The sequence below is a fragment of the Lipomyces oligophaga genome (assembly GCF_038497815.1).
Source record: "Lipomyces oligophaga strain CBS 7107 unplaced genomic scaffold V1516scaffold_4, whole genome shotgun sequence".
NCBI lineage: Eukaryota > Fungi > Ascomycota > Lipomycetes > Lipomycetales > Lipomycetaceae > Lipomyces > [Lipomyces] oligophaga.
Window position 1 is genome coordinate 1,518,437 of NW_027117788.1, and position 12,723 is coordinate 1,531,159.

The 12,723-nt window shown below is 45.3% G+C and overlaps 7 protein-coding genes across 7 annotated transcripts; 4 read left to right on the top strand and 3 right to left on the bottom strand.

Annotated features, from left to right (window-relative positions):
- The first annotated feature begins 35 nt into the window (after window positions 1–35).
- On the top strand, window positions 36–2,297 carry V1516DRAFT_676133 (uncharacterized protein). The gene has a single exon (XM_066922365.1). The coding sequence runs from the start codon at window positions 321–323 to the stop codon at window positions 2,103–2,105; it is 1,785 nt and encodes a 594-aa protein (XP_066777731.1). The 5' UTR covers window positions 36–320; the 3' UTR covers window positions 2,106–2,297.
- Window positions 2,192–4,939, bottom strand: V1516DRAFT_676134 (FAD binding domain-containing protein). Its single transcript, XM_066922366.1, has 4 exons — window positions 4,819–4,939; window positions 4,603–4,671; window positions 4,484–4,537; window positions 2,192–4,430 (listed from the first exon to the last, which is right to left on the bottom strand). The coding sequence occupies exons 1-4, from the start codon at window positions 4,846–4,848 to the stop codon at window positions 2,658–2,660; spliced, it is 1,926 nt and encodes a 641-aa protein (XP_066777732.1). The 5' UTR covers window positions 4,849–4,939; the 3' UTR covers window positions 2,192–2,657.
- A 728-nt stretch (window positions 4,940–5,667) lies between these two features.
- V1516DRAFT_676139 (uncharacterized protein) lies at window positions 5,668–6,457 on the bottom strand. The gene is made up of 2 exons (XM_066922367.1): window positions 5,972–6,457; window positions 5,668–5,894 (listed from the first exon to the last, which is right to left on the bottom strand). The coding sequence occupies exons 1-2, from the start codon at window positions 6,121–6,123 to the stop codon at window positions 5,729–5,731; spliced, it is 318 nt and encodes a 105-aa protein (XP_066777733.1). The 5' UTR covers window positions 6,124–6,457; the 3' UTR covers window positions 5,668–5,728.
- V1516DRAFT_691473 (Ribokinase-like protein) lies at window positions 6,437–7,976 on the top strand. Its single transcript, XM_066923857.1, has 3 exons — window positions 6,437–6,769; window positions 6,837–6,870; window positions 6,934–7,976. The coding sequence occupies exons 1-3, from the start codon at window positions 6,682–6,684 to the stop codon at window positions 7,802–7,804; spliced, it is 993 nt and encodes a 330-aa protein (XP_066777734.1). The 5' UTR covers window positions 6,437–6,681; the 3' UTR covers window positions 7,805–7,976.
- V1516DRAFT_676142 (P-loop containing nucleoside triphosphate hydrolase protein) lies at window positions 7,787–9,595 on the bottom strand. Its single transcript, XM_066922368.1, has 6 exons — window positions 9,380–9,595; window positions 9,243–9,324; window positions 9,189–9,196; window positions 8,971–9,142; window positions 8,864–8,921; window positions 7,787–8,814 (listed from the first exon to the last, which is right to left on the bottom strand). Exons 1-6 carry the CDS (start codon window positions 9,491–9,493, stop codon window positions 7,935–7,937), a joined length of 1,314 nt encoding a protein of 437 aa, XP_066777735.1. The 5' UTR covers window positions 9,494–9,595; the 3' UTR covers window positions 7,787–7,934.
- A 99-nt stretch (window positions 9,596–9,694) lies between these two features.
- On the top strand, window positions 9,695–11,646 carry V1516DRAFT_676144 (chaperonin Cpn60/TCP-1 family). The gene is made up of 4 exons (XM_066922369.1): window positions 9,695–9,903; window positions 9,954–10,006; window positions 10,060–10,149; window positions 10,200–11,646. The coding sequence occupies exons 1-4, from the start codon at window positions 9,801–9,803 to the stop codon at window positions 11,550–11,552; spliced, it is 1,599 nt and encodes a 532-aa protein (XP_066777736.1). The 5' UTR covers window positions 9,695–9,800; the 3' UTR covers window positions 11,553–11,646.
- An 81-nt stretch (window positions 11,647–11,727) lies between these two features.
- Window positions 11,728–12,712, top strand: V1516DRAFT_676146 (apolipo protein O-domain-containing protein). The gene is made up of 3 exons (XM_066922370.1): window positions 11,728–11,791; window positions 11,847–11,954; window positions 12,012–12,712. Exons 1-3 carry the CDS (start codon window positions 11,771–11,773, stop codon window positions 12,603–12,605), a joined length of 723 nt encoding a protein of 240 aa, XP_066777737.1. The 5' UTR covers window positions 11,728–11,770; the 3' UTR covers window positions 12,606–12,712.
- The last annotated feature ends 11 nt before the right edge of the window (window positions 12,713–12,723 follow it).

A 12,723-nucleotide genomic window follows, 5' to 3' on the forward strand; every position in this document is an offset into this window, starting at 1 on the left:
AGCGGACGATGGAAGTTAGCAGCCGGTGCGGTTCGCAGACCTGGTTTCTTCCCAGTTGCGAAAGTCTCCAGCTTCTGCGCTTCGAGCTCGAACAGGTCTGACATCGAGTATTGAAGTACGCGTTAAGATCACTAATTTTCACGAGCTCCAGTAGGAAATCAAAGCAGCTCGGCTTGCTTTAGACCTCGTTTTCCAGACCCGGTCCAGGGTCTGCTCCTCCAGTTACAGCCTGTTGCTGACTAACCAACCATTTACCTCAGAATTCTGAAATCGGCAGCCCCCGTCGCGCTCGTAACTCCGTCGAAAGAGCCGAATCATTTATGAATTCGTCGATACTACATACTGCTGTCGCTGCGCCAATTTCAGGCCAGCAACCGACACCCGATCAGCACCAGCAACAGATGGCCGCCTCTGGTCCGGTTGTGGCCTCGCAAACAGACCCCTCATTAGTGCAGCAGTCTACTCAACAACAACAGCAACAGCAAGTGCCCTCGCAGTCGGCAATTGGTTCCTCAACACAAAACCTACTGAAACAGTCGAATCAGCAAAATCAGCAACAAGGCTCTCAGCAATCATCTCTCCCACCTCCTCCATCTGCAACTGTTCCTGTCACTGCTTCCACAACTGTAACTGCTACTACAACTTCCACCCCAGCTGCTCCACAGCAGCAACAGCCAGTCCAGTCTCCGCAAAACCAACAGACATCCCAAAATTCACATGGTGATGCTTCAAATGTGCAATCCTTTGCTTGGCCAACATCGGTTCCCCATTCTTCTACTTCTTCGTCCGGAAATGTGCATCATCTTTCTCTCGTTCAGCCTGTGCAGTCAAGCACTTCGTCAGGAATCTTGAACCCATTACCGGTCGATCAAGAGACACGAAAATGGACTGATCAGGAAATGCTGCGTCTATTAAAGTCGTACTATCTTGCCATGACTCAACCCCCTCCCCAGGGAGCCGTATGGGACGAGTCTGTGGTCGGCCATCTGGTAAAATACGACAACAGAGAACTACTGTTCGATCAGGTGTGCAGATACTACTGTGCAGAGATCTCGCCCGCTGTTACGATTCCGCCGGGAGCATCTGCTGATGACCCCATCACGATTGCTCTGCTTGATCCGGCTGCACAAGCTGCCATGGCAGAACTTGCGAACCAAGCTGACATTCGCCGTCGGACACCCAAGTCACTATTAGAGAAGTTCAAGTTTCTGCGAATGTCGTACTTTGTTATTCTTGACTACGACAAGAAATATTCTCATCTGCATACGCCTTCACGGATTCCAAATTATGAGCTTGGGTTTGCACAATCTGGTTCAGCATGGTACAAGTTAGGACTCAAGGAGCAGCGGGATCTGCTTGGTAAAGCGCGTACGCCCATGTCGATTCGAGTATTTGCTGTGATGCATGCAATTATGACTCGTCTAGAATCACTTCGAACAGGAATCCAAGCTGAAGAATCTCACTCGACTCCGTCTGCGCCGGCGCAGATCCCTCGTACTCATCTTCTTCCACAGGCGAGTCCCACTCGGTCGGCGACCGACCGTCGCAAGCGGTCTCGTCTTTCGAGCTCGTCCGTGACTCCGCTGTCAAGCGTCTCGGCGCCGTCTCCAATTCCGATGGTCCCCACATCGACTTTCCAATCTCTTACTCAGTCGATGTCTCAGCCGATTTCCCAGTCAACTTCGATTCATCAAACCCCTCAGACGCCGCAGATTTCTCAACAGCACCTCCATCACCAACAGCAACAATCCAATGCACAGCTTGCCGCTGCTGTAGCTGCTGTCGCATCATCTGCCGCCAGCTCACTACTTCCAGATCTCTCTTCTTTGCCTCAAGCTCTCTCGCAATTACCGTCCGCTAACCCACAGCCGACTCCACCTCATAGTCAAACCTTCCTTGATCCATCTCAGCCAACTCCCCAACAGCAGCATCAACACCAGGCACCACAACCACAACAGCAAACAATTGTAGACGCGCTGGAGCGAAATTCAAACTCAATGAAAGCAATTTCAGATTCATCAGCGCTCATGCTTCAGAAATTAGACATCATTGCTTCCGTTCTGCTCGAAATCAAAGACGCTTACTTACGATCGCTGGCAATGTGATTATTGTCACTCGTGAATATAATCTTCCTTACATCTTTCGTATTTCAGTCTATTTCTAATTTATAAATGCTTTCATTTTATATCATCCTGTTTGTAATGTATTCTATTTGTGTTGTATTCTATTTCGTTCGTTCTATTAGCAGTTGTGCCTTTTTTTAATTCAATCTCTTCTAATCTTTACTCAATACTGATTTGCATCTTCAATGACAATTACAGTGCAATTTACTAGACAAAACTTCGAACAAACAATTAAAAAAATAAAAAAATAAGTACATCCAAAACATGTGTATAAAAATAAATCATCATTCTGAGTTATAAAGTTATATAAAGAACAAATATTTTATTCCACTTTTGTTACATGCACAAGTTCATGCTCAGAATTATGTTTCCTCCTCCTTGCAGTGCCCGCCTTCTCCTGAGTCTTGCAAAACATTACTTATATAACAGTATATAAAATGTGTCTACACATGTTCCAAAAGCTTTGTCATTCCGAAAGCTTAGCCGTCGAAACCTCTTTCCTCCAGGTATGATCCTCCTTCAAATGAAATGATCTTAGTAAACACGCTTTCCAGGCGGAACAGTCTTGCACTCTTCAGCATCCAGAGTTGTGCTGATAACATCTCGGTACTTGAGAGTAACAGGATCGCCAGTGTTCTTCTGCCACGAAAGTGTGTGCTTCATCCAGTTCACGTCATCACGGTCAGGATAATCTTCACGGGCGTGAGCGCCACGTGACTCTTTGCGAGCAACAGCTGAGTTAGCAAGCTGAACAGCGCACGTCAAAAGATTTTCAAGTTCAAGAGTCTCAATAAGATCAGAGTTCCAGATCATAGATCGGTCAGTAACTCCAACCTCAGGGAAAGTCTTGTCAACAGCCTCAATACCAGCAACACCAGCTTCAAGAGATTCCTGCATACGGAAGACGGAGACATCAGTCTGCATAACACGTTGCATAGCAAGACGGATAGAAGCTGTGCTTCGAGGACCAGAGGCATTGCGAATCTTGTCGAGTCTCGCAATCGATTCATGGCCAATGTCAGCAGGAACTGGCTTGAGCGGGGTACCAGGAGTGAGAGAGTCACGAATCGTATGTGAGACAGCACGGCCGAAAACAACGAGATCAAGTAAAGAATTGGCTCCAAGACGATTGGCACCGTGAACAGAGACGCAAGCAGATTCTCCACAGGCAAGAAGACCTGGCACAACAACATCCTTACCTGCCTCATCGATAGTAAGAGCCTCACCAGTCCATTTGGTAGGAATACCACCCATGTTGTAGTGGACAGTAGGGATAACGGGAATAGGTTCCTTCGTAACATCGACACCAGCAAAAATTGCTGCAGTCTCAGAAATACCAGGAAGTCGTTCGTGAAGAACAGATGCGGGAAGATGAGAGAGCTGAAGATAAATATGATCTTTGTTAGGGCCAACTCCACGGCCTTCACGGATCTCCATGGTCATAGATCGAGAAACGACATCACGGGAAGCAAGATCCTTAGCAGTAGGAGCATAACGTTCCATGAAACGTTCACCCTCCGAGTTAAGAAGGAAACCACCTTCACCTCGAGATCCCTCGGTAATCAAACAGCCCGAACCGTAGATACCAGTAGGATGGAATTGAACAAACTCAAGATCCTGGAGAGGAAGACCGGCACGCGAAACCATCGCGTAACCATCTCCAGTACAAGTATGAGCGGATGTGCAAGAAAAGTAAGCACGACCAAATCCACCAGTAGCAAGAACGGTCTTATGAGCACGGAAACGATGAAGCGTACCATCTTCCTGATTCAATGCGAGCACACCTACAACCTCACCCTCATGCATAAGAAGATCGATAGCAAAAAATTCGATGAAGAAATTCGTGTTGTGACGAAGAGACTGACCATAGAGTGTATGGAGAAGTGCATGACCAGTACGATCAGCGACAGCACAAGTACGGTATGCCTGACCACCATGGCCGTAGTCAATGGCTTGTCCACCGAAAGCACGCTGATAAATACGTCCCTCCTCAGTTCTTGAGAATGGGACACCATAGTGCTCAAGCTCGATAATAGACTGAGGGGCTTCGCGAGTCATGTAGTGAATGGCATCCTGGTCACCGAGCCAGTCGGAACCTTTGACGGTATCATACATATGCCAATGCCAGTCGTCCTTGTGCATATTACCCAGAGCAGCATTGATACCACCTTGAGCGGCGACAGTATGGGAACGGGTAGGAAACAGCTTCGAGATACAAGCTGTGTTGAAACCAGCTTCAGCGAGACCAAAAGCAGCACGGAGACCAGCGCCGCCAGCACCGACGACAATGCAGTCATACTCATGATCCTAAGAAACATTAGACTACTACCGCAGGAGCACACAAAAAAGGCAAGACATACCACGACAGGGTATTTTGAAGTGATGTGAGGAGAAGCCTCCTGTGCGCGACGGATCTGAGAAATGTTAGAGACTAAATACAAACGCAGACAAAAACTACTAGCGAATCCACTGATCATACATTACTTCCGATCACAATACGAGACGAGGCAGAGGAGGAAAAGGCACGCGACGGTGCGACCGCAATGCGCTATCAAAAAGGTTAGTTAAATTCGTATCCAGTTAGCACTTCGACACAGAACCAAAAAAAATTGGTTGATCGGCAAAACCTGTCTAACAGCTAGACACGCATCCGAACAAAACCGAGTCGGTCCAGAAGCGCGGGGAAACAACATACGCTGGAGGTCTGCCGAGCAAAAGACAACATTTGCAAGCAGCTTTTATACGAGCGACGGCCGTAAACACTCTCTTAAAAGACGGAGAAAAGAAGGAGAACAACTGGAAACAGAAAAAACAGAAGCAAGAACAAGCAGACGGGAAGAGAAAAGATGCCGTGGTGATATGGGGATCTAAAGGCGTAGCAGGCTGCGAAGAGCGACACATGACCCTCGACTGGGCGCAACAATGGGGCTGGTGTGTAGCCTTTAGTCGGGCGGCAACCGGCGGATGGGAAGTAAGCGACTAATCCCTCAGCCTTCATTGGCGGGATTCAATTTAGTTTACTTATCCAATCAACGAGCGGAGTCGCGTGCACCTCGAGGGCGGGGACACTGCGCCGGAATGCGCGGCTCATTGCACGTGATGAGCTCCCCCGGGTTTTGCGGATGCGTGGCCCAGTGCCGGATGTGCGATGATGTAGTGACCTGGTAACAGGCAGGAGTCCGACGGATTAGCTGACTGGTGAACCGATCTGCCCTGCGAGTAAGTCAGGATCGGCGGAGGAGGGCAGATGGGAATAATGATACGGAGTGGGGACCCAGGATCCAAATAGGGTGTTTCGATGGAATAGGAAATAACACGATTACGTAAATGAAATAGCAGATGTTATTAGTCGTCCGCTTTGGATAGACTAGTGGCATGCTGCTGGGCTGGTATAGCGGTACAATATGTGCCGCCTGGCTTGCAATGGTATTATCTAGGAGAGCAAAGATTTCCGTCCGGACCGGCCGTCCCGCAGAACAACCAAAACTACCAGAACAGCAGCTAAGCAATGCTCTCTATCTTAAGCCGAAAAATGAACGTTTGGATAAGCACAGAAATTCATCAATTCATGTATTCTTATTATTGTAATTTGTTCAAGTTACAATCTATTTTTCCTGCGAAATCTTCATCTGCTTCTCGACGTTGGTTACATGACGCTGCAGCTCGACCAAGTCCTGCAGAAGAAGTGAGTTTGCATCTCGGTAGACGTCGAGCACGTAAAAATATCCAGCAACGCCGGTCAAGGTCGTGCCCATGAAAAATCCAAGCAATCTGCATCATCAACAAACCACAGTGTTAGCAAATCTGGCCAAGTTTCTGTATCCACATCAATTAAGCAAAATACTCACGCTCCTCGAAATCCGCCAACTGGCTTACGAGCCGGCTTCGAACTGGCCTCTGGTGCTGCTCGCACTGCGCTCATTGTGAACTCCCGTCGTGTCTGGGCTCTGCCGGCAACCAGTAACCCTCTTCTGCCGGTCCGCATAATCGATCCAATCATTTTGACTTTTGATGATTTGTTGTGTTGAGAATCGGCAAATTATGATAGATCTTGGTAACCTGTTTGAATGGCTGACCTAGTTGTTCTCGTCCAAATATTCGGCTACTCAGTAATTCGATTCACGATGTACTGAATCCAATTAAATTAAATATCAAATAATTAAAGACGTATGCCAACGTTCGAGTGCAGCTTCAGTTATTACTTGAGAAAAATATAAAGAATAGAGATTCAATTCCGCAACAATTCCACGCAACATCCAATTCCCCCATAGACCTTCTCGAACCCCCGCCTTCACCTTCTTATCCCGGTCGCTGCCGCTCTGGCCCTCGGCCCCAATGGGCTATGCAGTTTCCTGATCCGGTAATTTATTTACGACCGATCTACGATTATTTCTTTAGAATTATTTGATCTTGCTTCTCGATTTTTAGTATTAATGTTAACCGAAAAATTTGTGGGCATAATTTGATCGGTCGTGGAGATATTTTCATATTAGTTTAAATAATCCAGATCAGCAAGTCTTACTCTACCGATCTCACGCATAATCATAATTTCTCCGCAATGACTTCTTCCGTCACTTCGCGTGAGCTATTGGCGGAAGTAAAAAAGCTAATTCCACCATTGCTTGAAAAGTTCCATAAAGGTCAAGGTGAATATCAATTCATATAATAGTCATCAAATCTCTATATGTATTTGAAATCTAACTCAGGTTGTAGCTGGTCGTGTAGCAGTCCTTGGAGGATGTGAAGAGTAAGCTGAATCTGATAAATTCAATGATCTGCATCGTATGTAACAGGAATCTAACAAAACTAGCTATACAGGTGCACCATTCTTTTCTGCACAAGCTGCCACTTTACTAGGTGCTGACATGTCGCATGTCATTTGCGACCAAGCTGCTGCAACAGTCATCAAGTCTTATTCTCCAGATCTCATGGTCCACCCCTACATGAAGTCCTCACCAGCCTCACCGGACATGGTGCTTCCACGCATCTATGATTTTTTACCTCGTCTACATGTTCTTGTCGTTGGTCCAGGTTTAGGCCGCGATAGTTCTCTTCAGGAAACTGCTCTAGCAGTCATCAAGCGTGCGCGACAGCAGGGTCTGCATTTAGTCATTGATGCCGATGGCCTACAGCTGGTCCAAACGCATCCAGAATTGATTCATGGCTATTCTCGGACAATACTGACACCAAATATTATTGAGTTTTCCAGATTATGCAAAGCTTTTGAAATTGTATCTGCCGATTCCACGCCGATCTCTCCTTCTTCCAATCCAGAAGTCTTAAAAGCTGCGTGTCATGCATTAGCGATCAAGCTTGATGGACCGACCGTCATTGCCAAAGGTGCTGTCGATTATATTGCAAATAAATTCCATACTTTGATCTGCGATATGCCTGGAGGTCTGAAAAGAGTAGGGGGGCAAGGTGATACGCTGTCTGGAACAGCTGCAACGTTTCTAGCATGGAAATACGCCTACGAAAGTGACGTTTGGGAACATCCAAGTGATCTTGACGACGGTCGAGCGATGGTTCTGGCCGCCTATGGAGCCACCTCGGTTACAAGGTACTGTTCAAGAGCTGCATACTCTAAGTATGGTCGGGCGATGCTTGCCAGTAATCTTGCAGAAATGATCGGCCAAGCTTATACGGTCCTGTTTGATGACGACGTCGTTGTCTCAATTTAATAATTTTCTACAGGAAATAAATCGCACAAAAATATAGCTCGTATGAGAGTCTTGAAAAGTAGGAACTTCAGAACCATGACATAAATGAAATAATGAAACCCCTTATTTATTAGAGAATTAGGAATGACAACTAGTTGTATTGCATGTACTGTGAAGTACTGCTAAATTTGAGATTACTCTTGATAACCTTTTCCACTGACGCCAAAAAGTCCTTTTCCGACGTGACTTTCCTGCGGGCTCGGATAGCAAACATGCCCGCCTCTGTACAGACGGAACGCAATTCTGCACCAGTGGCATTAGGGCACAATCGCGAAATTAATTCCCATCTGATATCGCGGTCCACTGACATGGACTTTGCATGGATCCGTAAAATATTAGCGCGGCCTTCAAGATCTGGAAGACTGAATTCGACCTTGCGATCGATACGACCGGGGCGCAATAGTGCAGGGTCGAGCGTGTTTGGCCGATTTGTAGCAAACATGACTTTAATATTTCCACGGGGATCGAACCCGTCAAGTTGAGTAATCAGCTCTAACATCGTTCGTTGAACTTCATTGTCTCCTCCTGCACCGTCATCGAATCGGGCACCACCAATAGCATCAACTTCGTCGAAAAAGATAATGCAGGCCTTTCTTGTCCGAGCCATTTCAAAGAGCTCTCGGACCATTCGTGCTCCTTCACCAACATATTTTTGTACGAGCTCGGAACCTATCACGCGGATAAAGGTTGCATCAGTTCGATTTGCAACGGCTCGAGCACAAAGTGTCTTTCCGGTTCCAGGCGGTCCATACAAAAGAATACCTTTAGGTGGATCGATACCAAGATTAACAAATCGCTCCGGTGAAAGGAGCGGTAGCTCAACAACTTCACGAAGTTTTTCAATTTGTTCTTTGCAGCCACCGACATCTCCGTAAGTTACATCAGGCTTCTCCTCAACGGTCATCATAGTGACTGACGGATCAATCCGTGGAGGAAGTGGAAGCTGAATCTGATACTTTGTTCGATCAACGCTAACCTTGTGAGATTTAATTGAATCTCAAAACATACTATAATACATACCCTACACGCATGCCCTCTTCAATGTCAGTTGGACTAACTCGCTCTCCAAGATTCACAACTGCAATAATTAGAATCTCTATTTCATCAATGCCCAAGAAAACCCATACCAAACTTTGCTAGCTGTTTGACATTGATTACGTATTTTGCCTTATCTGGATCATCCGCAGTCTGAATGATCTTAGTGCATCGAGCTACCTGCAGAGGTTGCTCTTCGTTCATTCTTTGCTTATCTGCAGCAATATCCCACAGGTGAGGGGGTGCCAATCCAGTGTCAGATTCCTATGATATTAATACTTTGGCCAATAAATTCGGTCACCAGCTCTACCTTGACACCTGCAATTAGTTAGTAAACGTCAAGACCGGTGGCAACCAGACTTACCAATCTTCTCATTTACACGAGCCTGAACATCCTTTATGTCTTTCTCAAGTTTCTTTAGAGAAGATGCATAAGGAGCGATTCCCTGATTATATTAGATCACTCATTTAATCGCACTCATAATCTACCATCGAGCATACATAGGTCTTGAGCACGGCGATGTCATCCTCCGACAGGGGATTGATCTTCTCCTCCTTCTGATCGGAATCTTCCACCGGTGCACGATATTTTTCCCAGTCAGCTTTAGGCGGCATAATCTATTCGTTAAATATTGAGTATCTCGAATAAATAAATAAGCAACCGGCAATCGAAGATTGATGGTAGCAAGTTCGAGTGTGTATCCAATCTGTAAGCCCTATTGAATGATCTTGCCTGGGTAGCTCTTGTGCATAGTTGGCTATCCAGTTATGCCACAACTTCCGCCGCTATTTCAACGCGTCCGCGTCTACCATTGTCAGTAAGAAAAATCCAGTTCTTAAAGATTCTTCAAAGAATTGATATTACGGGAACTAAGTTTTGCTTTCTTATATTTAACGACGAGAACTGGAAGTATAGTCAAAAATGTCGACTGTAGCATCAGTTCCTGCGGGAAGTAATAATTCGTCTTTCAGAGACAAGGAGAAGCCACAGGAAGTTCGAAAGGCTAATATCGTTGCTGCGCGAGGTATGGTATTTTAGAAGATTGGACATACAACATATTAATGGTTCTTACAGCTGTTGCTGATGCGATCAGAACTTCACTTGGACCAAAAGGAATGGATAAAATGGTGTGCATATTGAAAGTTTCTGCAACGGAAAGGATGTCCTAACACCAAGTCAGATCAAAACTGGTAAAGGTGAAGTTATCATTACCAATGATGGTCATACGATTCTTGAGCATATGGCAGTTATGCATCCGGCAGCAAAGATGGTATTTTTGGTTTATTTTACCTACTATTTTCGCAACTGACTAGTAATTAGTTGGTCGATTTATCTGCCGCCCAGGATGTAGAGGCTGGAGATGGAACGACATCGGTTGTTGTGATATGTGGAAGCATGCTTGGTGCAGCTGAGCGATTACTACTGAAAGGCATCCACCCGACTATCATTGCTGAGTCATTTCAGCGTGCAGCAGCTAGGGCTGTTGAGGTTTTAAGAGCGATGTCAATTCCTGTGGAGCTTAGTGATCGGACTTCTTTGATTCGCGCGGCAAGTACATCACTGAGTTCTAAAATTGTATCGCAATACTCGTCACTTCTCGCGCCAATGTCTGTAGATGCGGTTTTACGCGTCATTAATCCTTCAATTGCTCGCAATGTCGACTTAAGTAACATTAAGCTTGTCAAAGAGCTTGGTGGAACGATTGAGGATACAGAGCTGGTCGATGGCTTAGTTCTTACTCAGCATGTAATCAAGACTGCTGGTGGTCCTGCAAGAATGGAAAAAGCGCGAATTGGTTTGATACAATTTCAAGTTTCTCCTCCCAAACCTGACATGGATAATCAAGTTGTCGTTAACGACTATCGACAGATGGATAAGATTCTGAAAGAAGAGCGAACATATTTGCTCAACATTTGCAAGAAGATCAAGAAGGCCAAATGCAATGTTCTACTTATCCAGAAATCAATTTTACGAGATGCCGTTAATGATTTGTCGCTCCATTTTCTTGCCAAATTGAACATTTTGGTCGTCAAAGATATCGAACGAGACGAAGTGGAGTTCATCTGCAAAAGCACTGGCTGCCAACCTATTGCGGATATAGAATCTTTTACAGAAGATAAGCTTGGTCAAGCTGAACTAGTGGAGGAAGTCCAGTCGTCCGGATCTCGAATTGTTAAAGTGACCGGGGTCAAAAATGCCCAGCAGACTGTCTCAATTGTAGTTCGAGGAGCTAATAACTTGGTTCTTGATGAGGCCGAACGTTCGATTCACGATGCTCTATGTGTCATCCGATGTCTTGCAAAGGAGCGTGCTCTTATTGCTGGTGGTGGTGCTCCCGAAATTGAAGTGTCTAGAACTCTCGCCCGTGATGCTCGTTCATTGTTCGGTACCGAGCAGATCTGCTGGCAAGAATTTGCCGCATCGCTCGAAGTTATCCCGACAACTTTGGCAGAGAACGCGGGATTACATAGTATTCAAGTTGTCACGGACTTGCGGAGCCGACATGAGAAGGGAGAAAAAAATGCTGGAGTGAGTGCGAGACGAGGATCTATGAAAAACATTGTAGAGGAGAACGTTCTACAGCCTCTACTAGTAAATACAAGCTCGATTCAGCTGGCTGCCGAAACTGTCAAATCGTTACTTCGAATTGATGATATTGCGATCAGCAGATAAATGCAAACAATAATTTATATTTTATATATCTAGTTCTTGTTATTGTAGATAAAATCACTGTTTTAATGTATGTACAAAAGCGCTCTCTCTTTAACTTTTCAACTCCGATTCCCATTGGTGTAGAGCATAACTCCCAGATTTCAATGTCTAGCAATATATCGATCTTCGGTGTCTGCTCCAATACAGAAGTTTAATCTTTTAAAAAACTCTGACCAAACATGAATTATTCAAGAGTATTTGTAAGTTGAACAGGAATGATGCAATTAACAGAAAATAGTGGCTAATGCTGAATAGACTGCTCGGTTGTTTACGCAGCCTCGTTCTCGAGCTGGACTGCTGGTAGGGGTCACCGGAAGCGCGGTTTTGTCCTTCGCCAATGCATCGAACATCATGCTTGAATCAGTAAGTTGACCTTTTAATTGGCTATGATGGATTCAATTGAGGGACTAAATTGATTAGCGTAAACCAATTTACGATGAGGAAGAGGAGCCGAAACCCACCACACCGATAATCATTAAGGCTCCTCCAGAGACACTTGAGGCTTATGTTCGAACTTGTCGTGAATATTTGACTACTGCTCTGAGTTTTGTCAACGTTCATCTTGATGTTGCCATGGATCAATACCTAGCTGCAGAATCTACAGTGACGAAAACCGTGTCTGAACTCAAGAGCGATAAAGAAGATACACTTCCTGGAGGAATCTTCGTTGTGATCGCAGCATTAACCGGAAACATATACGCGCGTCAGCGAAACATCTTAATTCGGGGAGTTTTCGCTCCCGTGCTCTTTGGCGGCGCAGCAATGGCATACTTCCTCCCTAATACTTTCCAGAACTTTGGTGAGCTCATCTGGAAGTTCGAGGTTCTGGTTCCGCAAGTTGCAAACACTCATGTGTTTGTCAAGAATATGATTATTGATGCAGTTGATACTGCTAAACTCATTGCTAAAGATTCGAGTGATGCAATTGAACATTTTGTTAGCTCGTCGCGCCGGTCTATCAAGGAAGCTACTGGTTTACTGATTTCCACCGATGAGAACGAGAAAAAGAAGTAGATAACTTGAATCAAGTTTGTGTTAGCTATGTTTTAGTTGATATTGCACTAGTTTATAATCGATGTAATGTATTTATTAAGAAATATACAAATGGTGAAGTACATTTACATAATCATCA

What these genes read in the sequence shown, in the direction of transcription:
- V1516DRAFT_676133 (XM_066922365.1), top strand. Translation starts at nt 321, where the DNA reads ATGAATTCGTCGATACTACATACTGCTGTCGCTGCGCCAATTTCAGGC.
- V1516DRAFT_676134 (XM_066922366.1), bottom strand. Translation starts at nt 4,848, where the DNA reads ATGTTGTCTTTTGCTCGGCAGACCTCCAGC. An exon ending in TTGCTCGGCAGACCTCCAGC is followed by an intron (nt 4,672 to 4,818) that starts GTATGTTGTTTC and finishes CCTTTTTGATAG; the next exon opens with CGCATTGCGGTCGCACCGTC. An exon ending in CTTCAAAATACCCTGTCGTG is followed by an intron (nt 4,431 to 4,483) that starts GTATGTCTTGCC and finishes AATGTTTCTTAG; the next exon opens with GATCATGAGTATGACTGCAT.
- V1516DRAFT_676139 (XM_066922367.1), bottom strand. Translation starts at nt 6,123, where the DNA reads ATGATTGGATCGATTATGCGGACCGGCAGAAGAGGGTTACTGGTTGCC. An exon ending in GTTGGCGGATTTCGAGGAGC is followed by an intron (nt 5,895 to 5,971) that starts GTGAGTATTTTG and finishes TTGATGATGCAG; the next exon opens with ATTGCTTGGATTTTTCATGG.
- V1516DRAFT_691473 (XM_066923857.1), top strand. Translation starts at nt 6,682, where the DNA reads ATGACTTCTTCCGTCACTTCGCGTGAGCTATTGGCGGAAGTAAAAAAG. An exon ending in AAAGTTCCATAAAGGTCAAG is followed by an intron (nt 6,770 to 6,836) that starts GTGAATATCAAT and finishes CTCAGGTTGTAG; the next exon opens with CTGGTCGTGTAGCAGTCCTT. An exon ending in GTCCTTGGAGGATGTGAAGA is followed by an intron (nt 6,871 to 6,933) that starts GTAAGCTGAATC and finishes TAACAAAACTAG; the next exon opens with CTATACAGGTGCACCATTCT.
- V1516DRAFT_676142 (XM_066922368.1), bottom strand. Translation starts at nt 9,493, where the DNA reads ATGCCGCCTAAAGCTGACTGGGAAAAATATCGTGCACCGGTGGAAGAT. An exon ending in CAAACAGCTAGCAAAGTTTG is followed by an intron (nt 8,922 to 8,970) that starts GTATGGGTTTTC and finishes TAATTATTGCAG; the next exon opens with TTGTGAATCTTGGAGAGCGA. An exon ending in GAAGAGGGCATGCGTGTAGG is followed by an intron (nt 8,815 to 8,863) that starts GTATGTATTATA and finishes TCACAAGGTTAG; the next exon opens with CGTTGATCGAACAAAGTATC.
- V1516DRAFT_676144 (XM_066922369.1), top strand. Translation starts at nt 9,801, where the DNA reads ATGTCGACTGTAGCATCAGTTCCTGCGGGAAGTAATAATTCGTCTTTC. An exon ending in TAATATCGTTGCTGCGCGAG is followed by an intron (nt 9,904 to 9,953) that starts GTATGGTATTTT and finishes TGGTTCTTACAG; the next exon opens with CTGTTGCTGATGCGATCAGA. An exon ending in TGCATCCGGCAGCAAAGATG is followed by an intron (nt 10,150 to 10,199) that starts GTATTTTTGGTT and finishes ACTAGTAATTAG; the next exon opens with TTGGTCGATTTATCTGCCGC.
- V1516DRAFT_676146 (XM_066922370.1), top strand. Translation starts at nt 11,771, where the DNA reads ATGAATTATTCAAGAGTATTT. An exon ending in TGAATTATTCAAGAGTATTT is followed by an intron (nt 11,792 to 11,846) that starts GTAAGTTGAACA and finishes AATGCTGAATAG; the next exon opens with ACTGCTCGGTTGTTTACGCA. An exon ending in CGAACATCATGCTTGAATCA is followed by an intron (nt 11,955 to 12,011) that starts GTAAGTTGACCT and finishes TAAATTGATTAG; the next exon opens with CGTAAACCAATTTACGATGA.